This window comes from Sinohyriopsis cumingii, chromosome 2, assembly GCF_028554795.1.
Source record: "Sinohyriopsis cumingii isolate HCF-2022 chromosome 2, ASM2855479v2, whole genome shotgun sequence".
Taxonomy (NCBI): domain Eukaryota; kingdom Metazoa; phylum Mollusca; class Bivalvia; order Unionida; family Unionidae; genus Sinohyriopsis; species Sinohyriopsis cumingii.
In genome coordinates, this window is record NC_142962.1 from 120,445,467 (window position 1) to 120,469,824 (window position 24,358).

The following is a 24,358-nucleotide window of genomic DNA, read 5'->3' on the forward strand; positions in this document are numbered from 1 at the left end:
ACTGTTTTATTAGTAAATATAAGTGACTTTGAAGCAAAAATATGTTGTACTGGTAGACATTAGTAACTTCGAGGCAAAATTATGTTATACTAGTAGATATTATTGTGTGTGATTTGGATATTTAACATATCTTTAAAACATTTTCAGTCATATCGTTGCAGTGTCTGCAGTATGACAGTTTATAGTGATGTCTAGCAATGGGGCATCATGCTGCAGACATATAGCATCATGTCCCACCCAGTCACGTTATCCAGACACCAGGTCATGCAGTCCTAACACTAACCTTTTAATGCTGAGTTCCAAGCACAGGAGCTGCTTGTACCATTTTTATAAGTCATTGATATGACTCGGTTGGGGTTCAAACCTGCGGCCTCCTGCATCCAAGGCAGATGCTCCAACCACTAGGCCTACAGAGTGGTCAAGTAGATATCAGTAACTTTGAGGCAAAAATCTAAAGACAACAACACAAGCCTCAAATTTTTAATGCCAAATGTTTCCTTTATTAAAATGAATAACATCTAAAACTCTTTGTTGCCTTGGACTGTTTTTTTGCAATCACTGGTGTCAAGATTGCTAAATGTTCTCAAATTGTTTTGATTGGAAAATTTTCATACTTAATTTTCATAATTTAGCAGTTTTCAGTTCTTTTTCCAGTTGACATGAGGTTAAATTTGTGACCAGGTTGTGAAAATTATGTATATTAAAGCATTCAAACATTTGATCATATATGGTGAAAACATTTTCAAGTACACGGGATCTTGTAGAGGTGTCAGAGAGAAAATATATGATTGTAAAACTGATGAAACACATTGTAAAGAGACTGGTTTTATCCTGACTGGTTTCAGAATCTACTTATCTCTTTTTCAGAGATCAAAAATACAAATTAACTTCATGCACAGAATCTCAATATGAGTGCATGATAATGGTTTGGATCACTGTACTTTTAATGGACAGAATGGAGAAATTTGAATTGAATCTGTACAAAATGCAAGGAAGGTACAATGGTTTCACTGAGAGCTTTCATCAGTATGCCAATCAGTTAAATGGAAGGTGTTATGTATTGTGTGATTGACTTTTTCCATAATTGATTGTAGGAGTTTGGGGCCTACCTGACTAATGTTTTTCTTATAAACAGCATATAACATAATTAAAATTTGTCTATGATTGTAGATTATTTATTAAGACAATTATTGCTTGTGGGTAAACATTTTTACATGATCTTTTGACCTTGGAAATTTCTAGAAGTGATCTTGTTTATTAATTTGATGGGCAAATGACCCTCATTTTGGTAATGTTATTGTGGTTTTTTTTTACAAAGACAGTGAAAACAGAATTATTCATTCCTGTCTTAATTTAACATCCAAATTGGAATCAGTCTTTTAGTTGTGGACAATTTAATTTTAGAGGATTTATTTATTTAAATTGCTCTCTGGAATTACAAAGTGTACAATAATAATAATAGAGTGTTATAAATTCTTCCAGGCTATTGGTAAATTGGCATTTTCAAGATTGGAATTCATTTGGAACTCCACTGAAATTCATTTGCAATACCCTATCCATTTGGACTTGTGATAGAACTTATGGACTGTTTGGGATTTAATTCAAAATGCTGTAAGTTCTTGTTAAATGTTCACTTTGTATTCAAGGGAAATAAATTATTTGTTGAATTTTATTAAACTTGTTGGTTTTCGCTCATTTTGCTCCTTAGTTTAAGACCATAGATTCATAATAAAAAGAAGCTGGAGTGGTTTCACCGAGAACTTTCATTTTGGCAGTCTAAGAGTATAATCAGTGGTTAATTATTTTGTAGTCTGTGCTGTTATGAAAACAGGGATTTATGTTAGGAAATTTGTGGCATTATTTGTGGAAGGTAGCTAAAGATCAAGAGAGTTTTTTTGACAAAAAATTTAATGCATGCATGGGAAAATTCTAACCCCGATAAACTTTTAGATTAATGACCTTGTATGAAATCTGACAGATGTTTCGGTTTTGGCTTTTTAACTGTTTATGTTGCATGCTTTTACTCCTTATGATTAAAGTCATCAGAGTTGAGTGTTTTTAGAACCTATTACATTTCCTTTTCTTCTTTGTCTGCAAGGCTCCAGTCTGGATTGTGGTACTTACATGTTAATATAATGTCCTTTCATGCATTTTGTGTGCCAGTCTGATCTTTGCAGGTTCATTTTACATGCTGGATTGAACAGACTCCATGAGACAGATGATATTTTTTGTTTTACAAGGGTTTATGTTACTGTTAAGTTTTCTTTCTGTTATTATGTTGAAAAGAAATGTCTTGACCATGCCATGTATTTCTTTTGTCAAAAAGCAAACAATACAGACAACATATAGTTTGAGTTTTCATTTGCTTAACTGTATTTTTCTTAACATAAGATTCATCTAATAAATTATCCAGATCATCATAACAGTGTGTTCTTTTTCCAGATGATTTGCATCACACCAAAATTAAAAAAACATATTTATGCTGAAATAACAGTTACCAAATGTTTGAAATAATGCATTTGTCAAATGCAGAATTGACTCGGGACATAGATAATCTTGAAAATGATAGCCATTACATTTGAGTGAACAGAACTGCACAAAATTTCTCTAATGATAACATTTTCTGTAATGTGTGTAATGGGGTTTTGTTTGTTCATGTTACATCAGTCATAAGATGGAGCATATATTAAGATGTTTTCTTTCCATCAGTTACCAATTTCATTTCAGCACAACAAGGTTAAGTTTTCCACTAGCTACAGTTACCAAAACATTTGGGATGGCTTGCACATGAGTTCAGAAAATGCCAATTAAATGTCATGGTGATATAATTAATTATCAGGGTCACTCTGACTAAAGAAGAACAATGGTCTCTGCACCCAAACATTAGTTTTTGCATTTAGAGTAAGAAAAGAAGCCTATTAATTTGGGAGTAAAAGGTCAGATATCCAGGTGAAAAATGAAGTAAAAGAAAATATTTTGCATAAAATTTGTTCTACATGACAGACCTGGACCAAACATTGTGGACCATTTGTGCATCTTATAAGGAAAAAGCTTATCGATTTGGGGGTCAAACTTCAGACTGAGTGTAACGAGGATGTTTACAGATTTCAGGATCAAGAAGAAAATTGGTTTCTGCACAGACTTTCAGTTTGCAACCATCTTGACAAGTGTTTGATGACTGATATGTTTGGTATGAAAAAAGCCTTTTGACCTTGGGGTCAAAATGCCAAAGGTCAAGGGCTCCATGACTAAAAGAAGAAAAGAGTTTGCATACATACTTTAGTTCTAGACCATGTAGCTTGGCTTGCACTTAAGATATGGAAGAAGCTTATTGATTTTGGGATCAAAAGGCCGAAGGTCAGGCTCATTTTGGCTCTTTGAAGAATTGGTTGTTTAAATTATCTCTTTTTTTCCTGACTGAGTAAGTTCTTTGGCCAGACTTTGTGAATGACTTGCACTTTGAGTAATAAATAAAGCAGCCTTTAGATATTGTGATCTAAGGGTCAGAGGTCACAATTATGGCAAATCTAATGAGAAAGTAATAGTCTATTCTCTTTAGGTTTACTTCAAGACTGAGTACAGGGTCATTGAAACCCACTGGTCAGTACACTCCAGAGTTAACTAGACGCTAAAAGTGCCTGTATAGTAGACTAACCAAACTGAGACAGACATAGTAATGAACCATTTACAGTACACTTGCAAGAAAATGTTGAACATTGAAGAAATTTGAGACAGGGCTAATTGATCATTAGTCATTCAGATCCTTTGCTGAAATCGATCTTGAGTTAAACACTTCTTTTAGTGTAGGATTGACGAATATATGATAGATATTGCAGGGGAGATAATTATGAAGAGTCAGAACCAGAATTATGTTCAAATGTATATCAGTTTATTCTACTACTTCTGCAGGCATACTGCTGTATATACTAACTTATAAGTCAAGTCCAGCTGCAAGCAACATAGACCATGATATATTGCATCAGTAGATCAGGGTCTCCATTGTTTGCTTATCAGATTACTCCTGAGAAACTATAAACTCAAATCTGCTGGCACATTATGAACCAGCAGATCTTGATCTCTGTTGTTTGTTTGTAACAGATTACAACAAAATTATGCTGGCACAGTATGGAATGGCAGGTCTGGATCTTTGTTGTTTGTTTGTACATGTAACAGATTACAACAAAATTATGCTGGCACAGTATGGAATGGCAGGTCTGGATCTTTGTTGTTTGTTTGTAACAGATTACAACAAAAGTATGCTGGCACAGTATGGAATGGCAGGTCTGGATCTTTGTTGTTTGTTTGTAACAGATTACAATAAAAGTATGCTGGCACAGTATGGGATGGCAGGTCTAGATCTTTGTTGTTTGTTTGTAACAGATTACAACAAAATCATGCTGGCACAGTATGGAATGGTAGGTCTGGATCTTTGTTGTTTGTTTGCAACAGATTACAACAAAAGTATGCTGGCACAGTATGGAATGGCAGGTCTAGATCTTTGTTGTTTGTTTGTAACAGATTACAACAAAATCATGCTGGCACAGTATGGAATGGCAGGTCTGGATCTTTGTTGTTTGTTTGTAACAGATTACAATAAAAGTATGCTGGCACAGTATGGAATGGCAGGTCTGGATCTTTGTTGTTTGTTTGTAACAGATTACAATAAAAGTATGCTGGCACAGTATGGGATGGCAGGTCTGGATCTTAGTTGTTTGTTTGTAACAGATTACAACAAAAGTATGCTGGCACAGTATGGAATGGCAGGTCTGGATCTTTGTTGTTTGTTTGTAACAGATTACAATAAAAGTATGCTGGCACATTATGGAATGGCAGGTCTAGATCTTTGTTGTTTGTTTGTAACAGATTACAACAAAATCATGCTGGCACAGTATGGAATGGTAGGTCTGGATCTTTGTTGTTTGTTTGCGACAGATTACAACAAAAGTATGCTGGCACAGTATGGAATGGCAGGTCTAGATCTTTGTTGTTTGTTTGTAACAGATTACAACAAAATCATGCTGGCACAGTATGGAATGGCAGGTCTGGATCTTTGTTGTTTGTTTGTAACAGATTACAATAAAAGTATGCTGGCACAGTATGGAATGGCAGGTCTGGATCTTTGTTGTTTGTTTGTAACAGATTACAACAAAAGTATGCTGGCACAGTATGGGATGGCAGGTCTGGATCTTAGTTGTTTGTTTGTAACAGATTACAACAAAAGTATGCTGGCACAGTATGGAATGGCAGGTCTGGATCTTTGTTGTTTGTTTGTAACAGATTACAATAAAAGTATGCTGGCACAGTATGGAATGGCAGGTCTGGATCTTTGTTGTTTGTTTGTAACAGATTACAATAAAAGTATGCTGGCACAGTATGGAATGGCAGGTCTGGATCTTTGTTGTTTGTTTGTAACAGATTACAATAAAAGTATGCTGGCACAGTATGGAATGGCAGGTCTGGATCTTTGTTGTTTGTTTATAACAGATTACAATAAAAGTATGCTGGCACAGTATGGGATGGCAGATCTGGATCTATGTTGTTTGTTTGTAACAGATTACAATAAAATTATGCTGGCACAGTATGGGATGGCAGATCTGGATCTATGCATTTTGCAGTAGGACTCAGCTTATAAATGATATAAAGATGGTACCAGTTCTCGCCAATAATACTGTAATGTACAAACATTGTTTCACTTTTCTTAATCAGCTTTCATTATTTTCTGAATACATTGCACTTAACATTAATTAATACTTCTCTTTCTTTCATCAGTTCTTGTGAAAAACCTTTAAGGTCCAAGCCGTACCAACCAATTTTACACTTTTATGCTGTGTTTTAGTTATTCAATTCATTCTTAGAAAATAGTATTGGATAGTATTCTTTATTATTAGCAATTTTACCAAGCTAGGATTTTGCTTATTTACTTACCACTAGTTCTCGAATAAGTCTTTTAATTATATTCTGTATTATTTGTTTTGTTTTTTTTTTACTCTAAAGTACTCAACTTACCTGTTTGCAGTTAAACAATCTTTGATTGTGTTAATTCTTTATAAAGGAAAGTAAAATGTTCCATCCTCATATTCTTAAGAATTTTTGGGGTTTTATGTTCAGGGTTCCTTGATTCCGAGAGAAAGATTACAAAATTCTCTTCATGTTTAGTGGGCATCCTCTCAATAAATGGAAGGAGGGTTAGCTGCACCCTCCAAATGAGGAGGAGCAGCACACTTCTCATTGCATCTACCAAAGAGGGAGGAACAGCACCTCTCTGTTCCAATAGGACAGAGTGAGTCACACCCTCCAATGAGGGAGGAACAAGGGGCAGTACCCTCTTCCATTAAGAATAGCAGGAATGATTCACACACACCCTCTTACTATGAGGGAGGAACAGCAGCACCTATAGATAAGGTCTAGCTGTTAATTAGTCTCTCTGGCTTCCTTGTTTGTTTACTTATGACTAACCTTTAGTAATGGTGCAGATTGGCCACAGCTGACCAGAATATGAAAAGAGGGCACATCCTGGGGGAAAATAAGGTGCATCACAGAGAGAAACGTCTTGTCCTATGACAATTTTCACAAGTATTGGACCTGGAAAATTGGTCAGTATTGAATGAAAATGAGGCTTAAAAAATGTTGCAAAAGAAACTCCCAATTTTAGGTCCCAATCTCCTTATTTTTTATTTAATCTCCCTACTTGACTTCTGAAACATTGACAGGTATGTCAAATTAATCAAAGGCACATTGTGAATTTCATTACAATCAGACTGAAGGGGTGCTGCTGCAGCTGACACAAGAATAAAGATATTAATACTTTATAACAGACAATTTGTTCAGTAAGACAATTGGATATTTCTCTTAAACATCATTTAATTTAATACTAACCAGTCTGATTTTTGCAGAATACACCCTGACTTATACACTTTTACCACAAAAAAAATTACTGTCTTGCATGCTGTTCATGCAAGCTTCAACTTGCATTTTTTAACTACAGGTTTCAACAAATAAGCCGAGCTCTATAGCTGAGGAAAGATCATTTTCACACGAAACTTATAAATTATGACTTCCCTTATTTTTTTGTCCTAGATCTTAGTAAACAAAAAGAATTATGCTTCTTTGGGATATAAAGCACTTCATTAATTTGTGATTTATTTAGCATTTAAGGTCACGGATCATATTTTTGTATAGTTTTGGTGTGTTTATGTGTTTTGGGATTTTTAATGTAGCTTTAACAGATTGAATCATGTCGCTACAGTGTCAGCAGTGTAGCAGTTTATAGTGATGTCTAGCACTGAGGCATCATGCTGACCAGTTCTAAGACTAACCTCTTAATGCTGAATCCAAGTGAGGCAGGTGCTAGTACCATTTTTATGAGTCTTTGGTATCACTTGGCTAGTGTTCCATCTGAGGCGGGTGATCTAGCCATCGGAGCAGTCTCTGATACAAATATGTTTAGTGATTTTATTATAAGGCAACCATACCTATTAGGCGATATACTGAATCACTCCCATGGAAAGTGTTTTAATGAGAGAGTACTGTATTTTATAATTGTAAAATTCCAGATAAGTCGTGACATCATGTAGTAGTCCTTGGTCTGCCGGCTTTTAGTATGCAGTAACCCAGACTAAGTATTCTGCCCACTACAGTGATTTTAGCAAAACATTTTGGTGGACCCAGAACCAGCATTTATTTCATGCTATGTTTGACATGTAATAGTGTAATTTGTTTATGTCATGTTCCGTGTACATCATATTGGTGGTTTGGATTTTAATCATATCTGTGAATGATGTCAAGACGTGTAATATGTGTAAATACCATGTGTGTGTGTGTGTGTGCATGTGTGTGTGTGTGTGTTTGTGTGTGCATCTAGAATTATACTAAAATGTGAATCCAATAACATCATCTGCTGACGTTTGTCAATGTTCAAGATGGCTCCCTTTTGATAAAACCTTTCATAATTTAACACTTCTTTCCCTGAATGATATTCCTCTCAAAGCCATCAACGCTATCTCAAGAGTCTGTGAATTCATTAAAACTACCAAAACCATGAACCAATACATCAGAAAACACATTTGCATTTACAGAATCTAATGAATGGCTTCAGTAACCGCTTGAACTATAGCAGGCTGACAGCCTTGCAATGTTCAAATCACACTATTTCAGCTACCTAATAGTACAATGTCTTTCACCAGTAATCCAGCAGTTTCTTTGTTCATATGCCTAGATGTGCACTATTCACTTGAAATATTTATTTAGAACCAATAGCCTTGAACCCGATGTATAATATGGTGCAGAGGAAAACTTTAGCAGTTGGCTGAATTATAGATGAATAATAATAATTGGCACAGAGGAAAAATCTAGCATTTGGGTGTATTATAGATGAAGAATATGGTACAAGGGAAAAATCTGCTAGTTGAGTGAGTTATAAATGAATAATACAGTACAGGGGAAAAATCTACCAGTTGGGGGCATTATAGATATCTTGCATTTGGGTGAATTGTAGATGAATAATGCAGTGCCTAAAAAAAAAATCTTGCAGTTGGGTGCATTATTGATGAATAATATGGTACAGAGGAAAATAATAAGAGGAGAAAACTGTCGTCTATTACAGTATGGAGGTAGCAATTTAAGGAAAATTACCTCAATAGAGAGATTACATTTCATTACCATAAGTCGTAAAATATATATTAAATGTATGAAATCAGCTACTTTGTTGTAATTGTAACATTAAAATCATTTTTGTGTATAGGATTAAATCCCTTTATGTGTTTTAATATGTAAAGCCGAATTATTAGCAATACTCATCTTATTTGTGTACATACACTTTCAGGTCATTTTAGATGGCCTCTCCCAGAGGAGCAAAATGTTTTGTTTCACTGACAGTTGAGTTTCTAAACCAGATTTCAGATTCACTGTCTGAAAAAAAAAATCAATAATTTCTGCTGATTCTACCCTGGAATTTGAAATTAGTATGTATCACAGTCCAAGTCTGTGGGCTTTTATCTGGAGTGGTGTTTGTTTTCCTTTTAAAGTCAGATTTTTTATATTTTTTTCTCTCACTAATTTAAACAATAATGAATGAAAACAAATAGCTGAAGGCTGTGGTATCCTTATATTAGCAGCTTTGTGTACATTTTATTGTTGTTAGATTGTGGAGTGATGGAAGCTTTTAGATTTGCAGGCAAGCAAACTCCAGTACACCAATAGTAAACTGATACCTTAGTCTAGAGCAGGGGTGGGTAAAATACAGCCAGTAGGCCAGTCCAGCCTGTGACCTGGTTTTATCTGTTAATTTATATCATGGTTGTGGCTTTAAAAATCTCTTATCCATCTTGCACCCTGGAGGAGGTTCCCCATGCCTGCCTAAGTGTGTGAGTGTGTGAGTCAATAATGCAGTGGAGACAATAATGCAGTAGAGACAACTTTGATTCTCTTTTCTATATCTGTAAAAAGAAATGGAAATAAATGTAAGCAGATGTTATATTTTTACTGAAACATTGATTTGTTGAAACAAATTCAGTCATAAAGAAATATTATGTGAAAATTTCATAAGATTTGAGTTAAAACTAGACTGTATAAAATCATGAAATAGGTAAGTAGAGGTTTAGATTTCAAAGAAATTTACTGACTTCTCAGAGAAGATAGTTTTTGAAAATAAACTTAGAACAACTGTGATGGCTCACCATTGCAAATTTCCATGCTTTCTACTACATATTCCGGGGGCCCGAGTGGCCTAAAGTGCTCTCCGTTACAGATCACTGCCATCTCACCTCAGTCTGCGCCGGTTCGAGTCTCGGATTCAGCCAATGTGGGTATGTGAGAAAGCTTGCCAGTAGCTTCTCGTGGGTCGGTGGTTCTTTCCGGGGTTTTCCCAGGTTCTTCCTCCACCATTAATACTGGCCGCCATGTATAGCCTATCATGTGCTGAAAAATGGCGTTAAACCCCACAACAACAACAACTACATATTCCACCTCCTTCCTCTATATTAACCCCCCCCCCCATTAAAACCCACAACCCCAAAAAGTGACCTGTGTCTGTACTGGCTTATAAGCTGGGTCCAACTACAAACATCATAGACCTTTATCTGCCATTGCATAATGTACTTGAAAATCTGGATCAATGTTTTTTTCTACTGTATAGACCCAGATCTGTCATCACATTATGAGACATCAGATCTGTGCCTGTACAGTTTCCAGTTGGATTCAGCTTACAAGCAAGTATATATGGTAATGCAAAATCCTTTATATATATGCTGTTTCTTCCTGCTAATGTCCTAATTTAATTTTTTTATAAACCTGACCTTTTGAACTCCTCAATGATCCACAGAGGTTAGACCTGAGGATGATACTAATCTTATAAATGGTTACCTCAAGAGCAATGCAACTTGTTTCATGAATTTCGCCCTTGCAGTTTGGGCAATGAGAGGTTATAGACAGTTGGAGGTTATAACAATATCTTCTGGGGTTTTTTAGGAATGGGGATAAAAATCATCTATACTCTGAATAAAAGGAAAACATTACAATACAAATTTACTCAGTACTTTAAATTAATTTAATATCATTGGTTTAATTTTATGATTCTAAATTGACATTATTATTAGTTCATCATGGCATAAGGCCCAAAATAGTGAGCTTATGATATGGCCAGATGTCCATCATCTGTCTGTCAGCATTTCCTTGTTGGCACTCTGAGGCTTTGATCTGACTTTAATACAAATTTAAATGTATTTCTATATCCTGAGTATTTCAGATGTGTTTAGATATGAGATCAATCCAGGTGCTTGTCTTGCATCTGTTTGGCTAAGCTTGTTGCCAATCCTGAATCCATATTTGTGATCTGAATTGTATCAAATATATGTCTATATCATCAAGATTTAGGACAAGTTCCATAACAAGGTGATCTTAAATCTGATTGGCTGACTTTGTTACCATTCTGGAAGCTATTTCTAGTGGTCAGATTTAGGATATACTCTTATTCATCATGATCTTGGATGAGTTTGATAATTTACGAGATCCTCTTACATTTTAGGCAGTCTTGCATTTGTTTGGCTCAGCTTGTTAATATTTTGGAGGCCAAACTGGTGGCCTGATTTTCATCAAACTTGGAATAACAATTTTGTACTTTTTTCATCATGAGCTAGGTCCACATATATTAATGAGACGATCCTGCATCTGATTGGCTACCACTCTTGGGAAGGGGCCCCGAGTGGCCGAGTGGTCTAAAGCGCCCACCGTTACAGATCAGTGCCATCTCACCTCTGTCTGCGTGGGTTCAAGTCGTGGGTTCGGCCTATGTTTGGTATGTGAGATTGCTTGCCAGGAGCTTCTCATGTGTCTGTGCTTCTTTTCGGGGTTTTCCCGGGTCCTTCCTCCACCATTAATACTGGCCGCCATGTATAGCCTATCTTGTGCTGAAAGATGGCGTTAAAACCCTACAACTACTACCACTCTTGGGACTGTTATCCTGACCCAGTGTTTTGTGTCAGTGGTTTTAAATCGTCAAGTTCTTAGATGTGTACAAATGTGAACAAGATCAGTGCGTATTTATGATGGAATCCTGCATATAATTAGCTGAATTTGTCAACACTTCAGTGACTATTTCTGATCAAATCGGTATATATCATCAATATATCCCAGGGCTGGACAAAGTTTCATGCTTTGTTACCATCTCCTCATTCATGACAGACAGATGGTAAAACAAAGATGCATTAGCAAATGCAGTAGCAGACTGACTGATAGGTTTTCCCCAGTTACCTCTAACTCCCCCACACTTTGCATATTACAGCCTGTTATAACAAATTATTTTCTAGCAACTCAGCTGGATGGACAAGTAAAAGAGGTTTGTCCTTGAAAGCTACAGTCCATCTATTGTTATTTTCTCCTTTCCCAATGCTTCCACTGACAGCACTAACATCCAGCACCTACAAACCCTCAACTTCTGACAAATCTTACGCAGATTGTACCTGAGCACCCATTTCAGCTAATATTCAGATTTTCACTGATTAACCACTAGAATTTGAACATTCAATAATATGGGATTGAGAACACACACCAGAACGCGATGGAAATACATGTATGATGATTGGTTCCTACATGAATTTTGTAAAGAGTTGTTAGTAATGGACGCTTCAGATTTAACACATATTCAGCAAGACAAATGCCATCTCAGGAATGTTTTTCCTGGTGCCTAGATATACCAGTTAATGCATTTGTCCATGAAGTCTGAGCCACAAACAACAAAAAAAGTGATTATAAATATCAGAATTAATGATGGGTTAAAGATTGGTTTGCTGAAAATCCCTGCAGAATTTTGGAAACTTAGGGATGTTTTGGCATAACCAGGCCTTTCCCAATGCAGGTATCTTCTTTTAGTGAGTAAATTACTCGCTGCAACATTCCTTTCTTGAATGCAGGAATTTTAATGTGCTTAATTCTTTTATCTCCAGAAACTCAGATTTTATCCCTAAATTTGAAGACTCGTAGTTCCATAAAGGAACTGACAACACACTGAATACTTGAGACTACAACTACGTATACTCTGCACTGGTGTGGGTTTTTTTTAGTTTTGCAATCCAGACTCCAAATTTAAGTGGTAAATCTTTCTAAACATCACAATCTAACTTCTGTGGAGCACAGTTTACTTTCAAATGGTCTCCATTTTATACAGACACCAGAAAATATTGATAATTTGGGTGAGGATGTAAGAGCTTTGAAAAGCATTTGTAGGTACAATTTTTTTTCACCTATTTGGCAATTCAAAAGCTAGATGAACAACATTGTGAATCAAGAAACGAATCCTACTGACAGCATGATATGTACCAGAAGATGCAGAGAATTACATTTCTAACATTAGAAACAAAAGCATGCCTGGCAGGTTTGGATAAATAATGTTAGGAAATTAGTATGCATTATACACAGGTAGATACAATATACAAGGGTCTGCAGTATCAGGCACCTCAATTTAATACAATCCCTTTTGTAAAGCAGGTATGGTCATGAATAATGTAACAGTAATACGATATATAATATAACCCAGTATATGGTAACCTCACCTATCACACATTTATGGCTTGCTTAAACAATGGTATAATGAGGGATAAATTTAATTGGAAAAATGAAGACATGGCACATGGGGTGGTAAAATGAATATGGAAACTTTGATGCTTAAAATTCCGGTGTCCTAATAAAACAATTTATGAATTTCAGAGTAGGCTTAAGCCAATCTTTTCATTTCGATGATGAAAATTATCTGTTACAATATCAACAGCAACAAAAATGGAACAGTACTAACAACACTAGTGCACTAATGCTGCTGATGTTGCCATTACTACCACTACTACCACTATCACTATCAAAATAAATTAGGGTTTTATTTTGTGCAGGATCTGTGCATATTAACGAGTGCAGTTATAAACAGTTCCCATTTTGTATGTTATTTATTTCTTATAACATACCTGCATTCTCACTTAAGAAAAGCAAGGGATGCAATCCTAGTTATTGACAACCACTACAACCACCATCATTACCACCTTACAACAGTTAGTGTAAAACTGATTAACATGTTCATCTGTGATTAGTTGCTGCATCTCTGTATCTGTCATGAAATAACTATATGACAGTTGTATGACAGAATTCTACCAATGCCTTTTTATATGCAGGCCTCTTCGTAATTCAGTCATGCTGATTAAGCCCAATCCATTTGTCATCTTAAGCCAGTCAGTTGCTTCTGTGGTGTACAAGATAAAGTCATGAGATTAATACACAGCACCCAACTAATTGATTTATTTCTTTGTGTGGCCCTCATAGTTTGATACAAAAGTGATGCTAACTTGATTTGCTGGCTAAATGACTGCATTGTGGCTGGCAATCATTCAGCACTATACAGCACAGTCTTAGACATTCTGGGCTACTTAAGCTCGGAGTTCAAAGAATCAGCTGTGTACAATGGATTTATTGATGCTGATTTAGCCAGATGCTCTCCACTAACATTGTATAAAGATACTCATGATGTTAAGATTTGAAGCTTTTGTGAATGTCATAATTAGTACTAAAACATATCTCTTCATTATACCGTCATGTTAATGAGTGGGAGCTAGGAATATCAGCAGTGTGTAATGGATTTATTGATGCTAATTTCTTAGCTAGCGACTGGCAGTATTTACAATTCTTTTCTTGTCAGTGACAAAGTAGTTGGAAATGTACTGATCTGATGGGCAGATCACACAAGATTCAGTGGGACAGGAATGGATTCATCTTTAAAGGAAATGTTCACTAATGCATAATGTAAGTAAGTACATGTACCTTTTATATTATTTGATTCAGTTTTTAGCCTATTTGTAAAGGTATTCCGGCATATGGATTGATTGTGTCCATCTAGTGTCAGTACTTAAGTGAACATTTCATTGAGGTCATTTTGATATTAATGCTATCATTCAGAAAGTCACAAATTTAAAGTGGGTCTAATGTTTCATATGGAGTACTACACCTTTCACTGGGCCACTCTGGTGACGTAGTGGTTAGAGCATCTGTCTCAGATGCTGGAGGTCATGGGTTAGAACCTGGCTGAGTCATAATAAAAACTTATAAAAGTGGTACTAAAAGCTGCCTTGCTTGACACTCAACATTAAGAGGTTAGACATGTTAGGACTGGTCAGCCTGGTGTCAGGATAATGAGAATGGGTGGGACATCATGCTTCATATCTGCGGCATGATGCCTCATTGCTAAACATCACTGTAAATGGCCACACTGTAGACATCATAGCAATATGACTGTAAATTTTTTAAAACTACATTACAAATCCAACACACACACACACACACACACACACACACACACACACATCTTTCACTGAAATTTTTTCTCCTTGACTTAAAGTTCATGGTCCAGTGATTTTCTCACCTCTTCCCCTGCATCAGCATTTGTACTGATTAAAGCAGATATATATTTTCACTGTTACTGAATGTAGACTCTTCTTTCTTTCTAGATCTGAGTTAAGGGATATAATTGGGTTTTATAGTGCCTTCCTCCTGGGGAGGGGGAGGAAGTGAGCTAACTTTGCACATATACATTTGTTTTATATTTTTGGTCTAGATTTTGCATTTAGCTCAGGGTTTTGTGTACACTGTATCAATACTGTTATACCTGGAATCATAAAACTTGGTGAGGGGATGAATTTTGATGCATATTTTTTCCAAATCACAAAGTAGGTTGTTGTTGTTGTTGTTGTAGGGTTTAACACCATTTTTCAGCACACAATAGGCTATACATGGCAGCCAGTATTAATGGTGGAGGAAGAACCCGGGAAAACCCCGAAAAGAACCACCAACCCATGAGAAGCTACTGGCAAGCTTTCTCGTATACCCACATTGGCTGAATCCGAGACTCGAACCCACTCAGGCAGAGGTGAGATGGAAGTGATCTGCAACGGAGAGCGCTTTAGACCACTCGGCCACTCGGAGCTCCCACAAAGTAGGTAACTGTTATCGTTATTTTAAGTTTCACTGACTTTGGTTACATTTTGTGCTTTAAGTTTGTTTTTCAAACTTTGTTCATGCTTGAATCATCAAACCATAGGATTTTATGCATCTCTATTAGCACCACACTCTTACCACAGAGGTCACTGTGACCTACATTTCAGATTTTACTGGTTTACATTTTGGTATTTAGATCATAACCACATTGGGTTGTTTTTTTATAGACAGTATTGTACATTATCACTGAAATTATGAAACATTGCTGAGAGGATACTTTTAAAGGAGTATTACTCCCTTAAAAGTAGGTTACTGTGTCTCATATTTCACATTTCACTGACTTTGGTTCAGTTTTGATGTGAGGTGATAATTCCAACCACCCATTAGATTTAAGATTATAGAAATTCTATAGCAGAAAGAAATCAGCCAATCTGATTAATGTGTCATCAACTCATATGGGATACTCTTCCTCATTTCCTTGGACACTTGAGATGCTGTGTCAATTCACTTATGGAAAATTGCTTCATTTATATGTTTAAAGATGTTTTCAACAAATTATTTTCCATTTTAATGCATCTTCGACAGTCTAGGAAAAAAACCGTACTCAAACCTCCCTCTTGCCCATCTCTAGTCAGATGAGGCATCCAAATGGATCATGGGAGGAAGTCTGTGGCTTCGTTCTGGCTCATTCACCTTCCTACAGATGGAGGGGGGAAGGTCCTAAAGACTCAAACCCTTATCTACCGTGCAGCCCTCTTCCTGGGACCCCAATTTTTAGGTGGTTGACTAACCCTCTTTCCAGAGGTTTGATCAGGCATAAAGGAAGATACAGTATGTGGGTTCTTTCTATACTAAAGGATGGATACTTGCTTTATTTGAAGAAACATCCTCATCTTGCAAGACCCCCATTCTTTTTCAGCAATCAAAATTTGTTCAATTAAGGGAAGAGGTGTGCATCATTGTGTGAAAGGACACAGTAGAGGGGGTGAAAAATGACCAGTCTCTGGCTTTCTACTCTGGATTTTCATGGTGTCCATAAAGACAGAAAGATAAATGACCAGTCTCTTGCTTTCTACTCTGGATTTTCATGGTGTCCATAAAGACAGAAAGATAAATGACTGGTCTCTGGCTTTCTACTCTGGATTTTCATGGTGTCCATAAAGACAGAAAGATTCGTCCTTAATCTTTTTGCCTCAAACACATTTCTTCAGGAGGAACTATTCAGAATAGGTTGTTTTGGTTTTGTTTTTTTAAAGCACTTTTTCAGCACCAATGATGCGCTATAAACTGCAGCCAATGTATTTGGTAGAGGAAGAATGAGAAGAATCACCAACCAACAAGAAACTACTGGCATGCTTTCTCACATACCCATGTTGGTCAAATTGATAATCAAATCAAAGGTGTGATGTTGGTCATTTGTAAAGGCAAGCACCTTAAACCACTTGGCCACCCAGGTCCCCCATTCAAGATGGAGACTGCTTGATCTTCAAGATGCATATTATCACACCCCAATTTTTCCTCCTCACAGAAAATGTCTCCATTTTGCTAGGACCAGAAAGTTTTCCAATTTCAAGTTTTACCATTCAGACTAGTCCCTGCTCCTAGAGCTTATACCAGGTTGATGGGAGTAGTTGCCACCCACCTGGTGGTTCTGGAGATCCCCAGTCTCCGGTATTTTGATAACTTGTTGATATACAATGACCGCCTGCAAGTTCTGTATCACTGCTGGTCCATGATGATCAGGCTAGGACTCCTTCTCAAACTAGAGAATTTCAAGAAGTTGAAGCTAATCATTTCACACAATTTTGTTAGTATGGGGATGAGTTTGCTCACCAATCTTCGGCAAGGTTGTGTTCGACTGGACAGGACAGAACAGACAGAATCATGGCTCATTTGGTGGTGCTTCAAGCTAAGACCTCATCGGCTTACCTGTATCTATCCCATGTGAAGAGCCTGATTTCTGGTGGATCTGGTTCCAGGAGGAAGACTGCACTTGTGTCCTTTCCAGTTTCTGCTTCTGGTGAACTGGAAACCTTACAAGATCCTTTGTCAGCTTATATTTATCTCCAGTGAAATTTCTTCACTACTTATGTTGGTGGGACAATTGGGACTGGTTTCTGGCAAGAGTCTCAATGCATGCCACCTAATTTCCACTCCTGTCTGTACACAGAAACATCACTTTTGGGTTGAGGCACTCACTTTGGGCCAGAATGAGTACTTCAGGGTCCATGGTCCTGGGAAGAAGCTACCCTTGACATAAACAATTTGGAAATGAGTACAGTTATTTTTAGCCCTTCTTGGTGGTGTCAACCGGATAAGGAGGTATTGTGTGATGGTCTCTGACAACACTATTATTGTACATGAGTAGCAAAGTAGTCCTCACAGAATGGTCTCTGCACCAGCCCTTTGAGGAGTCGGTATCCAGACTGTGTGTAAGACCCTTGGTAGACTTGCTAAAACTAATTTTAATAATGTAATACTCACCTATCACTATTGTATGATCCCATGACCTGCCCTGCTTTCATGGCCTAAACATAGCCTTGATCCAAGTCAGGGAGGAGTATCTTGCATGAGTTGATGATGTGAAAGTCACACTATTTCTGTATTCTCTCTGTTTTAGAATGTTAGAATATTCTATTTAATGGGAAGTTCAGATTGTGAACTGTGACAAGGGGACTCTCATCTAGGAGGAGGTAAGCAGGACAAAATTGACCAGTAAGTATTACATTCAGGTTAGTTTATAACCCACAAAAAGCAAGTTTGATTAACAGACATACTAACCAACACACAAAAGTATTTTGAAATAGCCTTTAAAAACAAATACAACCAGTTAATCAAATTCAGTAATGTCAATTAGCACATGTATATGTTATGGGAAAAAAAATTGATCATTGATTTTATTATATGAAGCATCCATTACTACTTGTGTGAAACAATTTCTTTATAGTTGACCAGGGCCCGGAGTGGCCGAGTGGTCTAAAGCGCCATCCGTTATGGATCACTGCCATCTCACCTCTGTCTGCGTGGGTTCGAGTCTCGGATTCGGCTAATTTGGGTATGTGAGAAAGCTTGCCAGTAGCTTCTCGTGGGTTGGTGGTTCTTTCTGGGTTTTTTCCGGGTTCTTCCTCCACCATTAATACTGGCCGCCATGTATAGCCTATCATGTGCTGAAAAATGGCGTTAAACTCTACAACAACAGAAAAAATAAAAAATCATAGCTGACTTGTATAATTTAATGTTGCATATAAGTAAATGGGGACCATAGTCATGACTGGGGTTCCTCGATTACTGGATCTACTGGGACATGTGTTGATCATAGCATGATGTGAAAGGGCTGTCCCCTACTGTGTGGACATTGCATAGATATACATCAGTTTGCTTTTTTGCATGTATATTGATATTTGCACAGATCCTTTTTGTTCATTGGCAACTCCCATGATATAGGTACTGAAGATGTTGAATCCATAACTACTGGTCTACGACAGTATTTATAGGATACTAACTTTGGCAGTAGAAAAATTGCGAATGATAGAGAATAGGATGCTTTAGTAGGAGTCTTTACATAAGTGGGCAGTTATGTCATCTCTAGTAGGAGTCTCTACTGAAATGTGGAGACTAGTGGAGATTATGTGTCATCTCTAGGAGGTGTCTTTACTTCTTAAGTAGGGAGATTATATGTCATCTCTTGTAGGTGTCTTAACTGGGGAGACTAGTCAAGATTATTCATCATATCTAGTAGGAGTCTTAAGTGGAGAGATTAGGTAGATTATGTGTTGTCTCTAGTAGGTGTCTTTACTTAAGTAGGGAGATTATGTGTAATCACTTGTAGGTGTCTTAAGTGGGGAGACTAGTGGAGATTGTGTGTTATATCTAGTGGGAGTTTAAGTGGATAGATTAGGGAGATTATGTGTCATCTCTAGTAGGTGTCTTTACTTAAGTAAGGAGATTATGTGTCATCTCTTGTAGGTGTCTTTAGTGGGGGGACTATGGAGATTATGTGTCATATCTAGTGGGAGTCTTAAGTGGAGAGATTAGGGAGATTATGCATCATCTCTAGTAGGAGTATTTACTTAATGGGGGAGACTAGGGAGATTATGTGTCTTTACTAAAGTGGGAGACAAGGGAGATTATATATGTAATCTTTAATGCTGTAAGTCCAGTTCAGCCCTGAGATTGACTGTCTCAGTGTCCTTGGAAAGGACACCTAAATCCCATTTCCTAAGCATAATATAAAGGACTGGAGAAATAAATAGAAATATATCTTCTCAAAGAACAACAAACCAACCAAATATACTTGTGATATCAACAACAACTAACCAAATCTACTTGTGATCTCAAAAAAACAACTGACCCAAAAAATCTACTTATAGTCTCAAACAAATAGGCTTAACACTCATATGACAGCCAATATGCAAATGCTAGACATGAATTTACGCTGTTGACAAAAGGGTATTCTTTACAGGTGGTTAGATACGGTAACTTATTTTTTTGAAGTACATATACAATTTTTGCAGGTATTAGAAAGATACTATAATGCCTGAGGATAAAAAATTGTTGGCACCAAAATGGATGTCACTAATGAAAAATGCTAGAGACATTGCTGTCTGTGTATGCAATCACTATAAGCTAGGAAATTATTGATTTACATACAGATAGAAAAAGTTATGTGATTAATGATTGTTGTCATACAAATATCATCTAACAAGGCAAAATATAACTGTTTTGTTAATGTGTCTTCTGAGAATTGGTCTGGATATTTGTAAAATGGATTGAAACAGGAGATCTTCTGAATAGATGGCGCTCTTCACTGTCACATTGTTTTCACAAAGATGGATTAGACAGGAAATTAAAAAAGTATTTCATGCAACAACAAAAAAAAATATTTTCAGTTGAAATTGGACAAATATAAATTGGAAGATATCAAAGTGGAAAATTGATGGTGACAGAGCTATTACATATAATATGTTGATCATGGTACAAGAAATACACAACATAAAGGGTAATTTGTATTACCTTCTGCAAAACCCAGAAAGTGACATTATAAAGTATTACCTTATGTACTTGCTTATAAATCAAGTACAACTGCAAACTGCATAGACCCAGATCTGCCATCACATAGTCTGTGCTCTGTGCAGTTTGTTAGGAGTAATCAATAAAACAGACATCATAGACCCTGATCTGCATGCACATTATGCTACAGAAGGTGTATTGTTTGCAGCATGACTTGACTAATAAGCAAGCATATAGGTTTGCACTGGGTGCCTAATGTACATTTTACACTAAATTGTTAAAGCTACATTAAAAACCAAATCACACACACACAGACACTGAATTTAATCACATTAAACTGAAACATAATCAGAGCAAGTGAATAGTCAGTACTCTTTGAACAGCCTTATGCCATGCAGAGTTAATGTAAAATCCAATATGTAAACACCTGCAGAAGCAAACATGTAAATCTTAATTGTCACATTCATCTATGTTAATAATTGACTGACTGTTAGTGTTTTTGTTGAAACATATAAACATATATTCATGGGAAGCAGCATAAGATCATGTCTCATTCTTAGGTAAAGAAAAAAAAAGAGCCCATTATACCTAAAACCCCTTAATTCCAAAAATTAAATTTGCATGGTGTTGAGAGATTTGAGCCATAAAGGCTTTACTTGTGGCATTCAGCTCAAATGCATGTATCTCAGAAAATTTTGAATGGTATCACTGTGGAAACAGCCTTACTGAAAACAATGTGAGAGGTACACTCTGAAGGTATATGATAGATACACTTAAGAGGTATGTTTTAGGCATATGCAAGTTGCAAACAAACTAGGGACTGAACTCTGCCTTGTATGTTGTAGATATATGTAAGATATATCAAAGATGTCTGTTATTTGGAAGCAATTTATTTTAAATTTTGGGTATAATTTTTATGCCAAAATTGTACTGACTGTATTGGATGGTACATGCATCTAAAAAGGTACATCCGACATAAAAGTCTCAAGTTATATTTTAAGTATAGCTTAATGTATTGGTGATATACGGTATTAGCTATACTTTGGGTATAGTCCTCAAGGGTTCATAGTTTTCCTCTCATGTATCGTGGGCATGGGAACACGTGAAGACAATTACAGTATATACTCATCTATAAGTTGATTCCAAAAAAAAAACTGCACAGACCCGGATCTGCTGTTGCATAATGTGCTGGCAGATCTCAGGGTCTGTGCAATTTATTAGGAATAATCAGTAAAACAAATAACTTTGACCCTATTCTGCAGGTGCATTATGGCAGATCAGGATCTTTGTTGTTTGCGGTCTGAGTTGTCACATAAATGAGTATGTATGGTAATAGAAAGAGCCAGATTCACATAATGAGGAATACAGCCCTGAGTGGCCAAGTGGTCTAAAGTACTCTCAGTTACGGATCATTGCCATCTCACCTCTGTCTGCGTGGGTTCGAGTCTCGGATTCAGCCAATGTGGGTATTTGAGAAAGCTTGCCAGTGGCTTCTTGTGGGTTGGTGGTTCTTTTCGGGGTTTTCCCGGGTTCTTCCTCCACCATTAATACTGGCCGCCATGTATAGCCTATCGTGTGCTGAAAAATGTCGTTAAACCCTACAACAACAACAACAACAACAACATATTGAGGAAAAAGCCACACATGTCCATGCCTTGTTCACACAGTGGTATGTGACCCCAAATGATCCACACTAATACCCAAAGGTCTGCAGTGGATGATGTAATCCATGCACAACTTGACTGTTTAATGTGGATTCGAGTGGCCTTGTCACAACAAACAAGAACTAAGTTTAAACACCAGGTTTTCGATAGATATATTATTAACTGGCTAATGTTCTATTTAGATGCAATACTTTTGTCTGTAGTTATGTAAGAGGTACTAAGCAAGTATACCTAAAATATACCTCTGAGACAGGTACATCTTTAAAGGTATGCTTTTGATAACAAAGCTTAAATCTAGACTTGAAGTACAAATCAGTGTGTAATGTGCAAGGTGTATTTGAGCAATAAAAAAATATAGTGTGCAAGATGTACTTGTGGTACAAATCAGTGTAGTGTGCCAAGTGTACTTGAGGTATAAATCATTGTAGTGTGTAAGTTGTACTTGCAGTACAAATCAGCATAGTGTGCAAGTTGTACTTGAGGTACAAATCAGCATGGTGTGCAAGGTGTACTTGAGGTACAAAATCATTGTACTGTGCAAGGTGTATTAGAGGTACAAAATCATTGCAGTGTATAAGGTGTATGTAAGGTACATAATCAGTGTAATGTACAAGGTGTACTTGAGGGACAAATCATAGTAGTGTGCAAGGTGTATTGGAGGTACAAAATCAATGCAGTGTGTAAGGTGTATTCAAGGTACATAATCAGTGTAGTGTACAAGGTGTACTTGAGGTACAAATCATTGTAGTGTGCAAGACGTACTTGAGGGACAAATCATTGTAGTGTGCAAGGTGTACTTGTGTGAATGTGAAGTATACCTATATTATACCTCTAAGAAATGTACATTTGAGTTATAAGTATTTAGGCACACTTTTGGTATGTGTTCATTGATACTTGAAAGATTAATTGGTAGTATGCATCATGTTGCAAGTTAGTTGATGCTGTTTGGCATGTTACATGTTAATTGGCAATATGCTACATGTTACATGTTAATTGGCAGTATGCTGCATGTTACATGTTAATTGGCAGTATGCTGCATGTTACATGTTAATTGGCAGTATGTTGCATGTTACATGTTAATTGGCAGTATGCTGCATGTTACATGTTAATTGGCAATATGTTGCATGTTACATGTTAATTTGTGGTGTGCTGCATGTTACATGTTAAATGGTGGTGTGCTGTATGTTACATGTTAATTGGTGCCATGTTGCATAATATTAATAAACAGTATGCTGCAGGTTACATATATGTAGAACCGGAATACTTTAATAAGACATACCTTGTGTATTAGTTCTGATGTACACCTAACTTATACCCATGAGAAAGATCAAATATAATGAGAAATTAAAAATCGTTAGTGTTAAAAGACATACATGGTTATAGTAATAGTTAATTATAGCATGTATTGTCAGCAGCAAATGTTTGGTTTCACGTTCAAATTCCCTGTTGCATGACTGGATGTTCTCAGTGAGGTTATTTTACAGTGTGGGTATGAAGAGAATTGCAAAATAGATGTTGAAGAGGGAGAATTTACAGATGTATATAGTTATATTGGAATTGTCTTAATGCCATGGAATAGTTATGTCTTAAATTGTGTTGTTTAGTTAGATGCATTGTGACACAAGTATTGCCACAGAGCCATGTACTAAAAAAATATGCTGTTTTTTTTCTTTTTTTTCTTAAATAGATTTAGACATGCTTATGAACATCTCTGTTCAAGAGCCCTACAGCCAAGCCTTCCCAGCAGCTTAAAAACACTTGAATGATGTGACTCATCGTTTGAAATGCAACATGAAGCATTTCACTAAATTGGTTATATCTTACTGATACATGTATTTCATTTAGAATCTGGGTTTGAAACAATTTAACAGTGTTGCAAGTTTTGATCTTCCTGAATTTTTAGAAGAAATTTCTTTAAATTGTTCATTTATATCTTTTTTTATTTCTTTAATGAATCTTAAAGAGTGATTTGCTGAATTAGTAATTTCAATACGTTGGGCCCCAAGTGGCCGAGTGGTCTAAAGCACTCTCCATTACGGATCACTGCCATCACATCTCTGTCTGCCTGGGTTCGAGTCTAGGATTCGGCAATGTGAGTATGTGAGAAAGCTTGCCAGTAGCTTCTCATGGGTCAGTGGTTCTTTCTGGGGTTTTCCCAGGTTCTTCCTCCACCATTAATACTGGCTGCCATGCATAGCCTATCGTGTGCTGAAAAATGGCGT

At 36.6% G+C, this 24,358-nt stretch overlaps 1 protein-coding gene across 2 annotated transcripts in view; it reads left to right on the forward strand.

The window, feature by feature from the left end:
- The window catches only part of LOC149805704 (apoptosis-resistant E3 ubiquitin protein ligase 1-like), a 109,235-nt gene that overhangs the window by 10,597 nt on the left and 74,280 nt on the right, over positions 1-24,358 (forward strand). Inside the window, exon 1 of one of the 2 annotated variants that reach the window (XM_089950365.1) lies at positions 13,959-14,278. The exons of the other annotated variant lie outside the window; for it this stretch is intronic. Within the exon in view, the coding sequence (XP_089806491.1) occupies positions 14,266-14,278 (13 nt within the window). The 5' untranslated portion in view covers positions 13,959-14,265. Of the gene's footprint in view, positions 1-13,958; positions 14,279-24,358 lie in introns of those variants that run through there. 2 annotated transcript variants of the gene reach the window in all.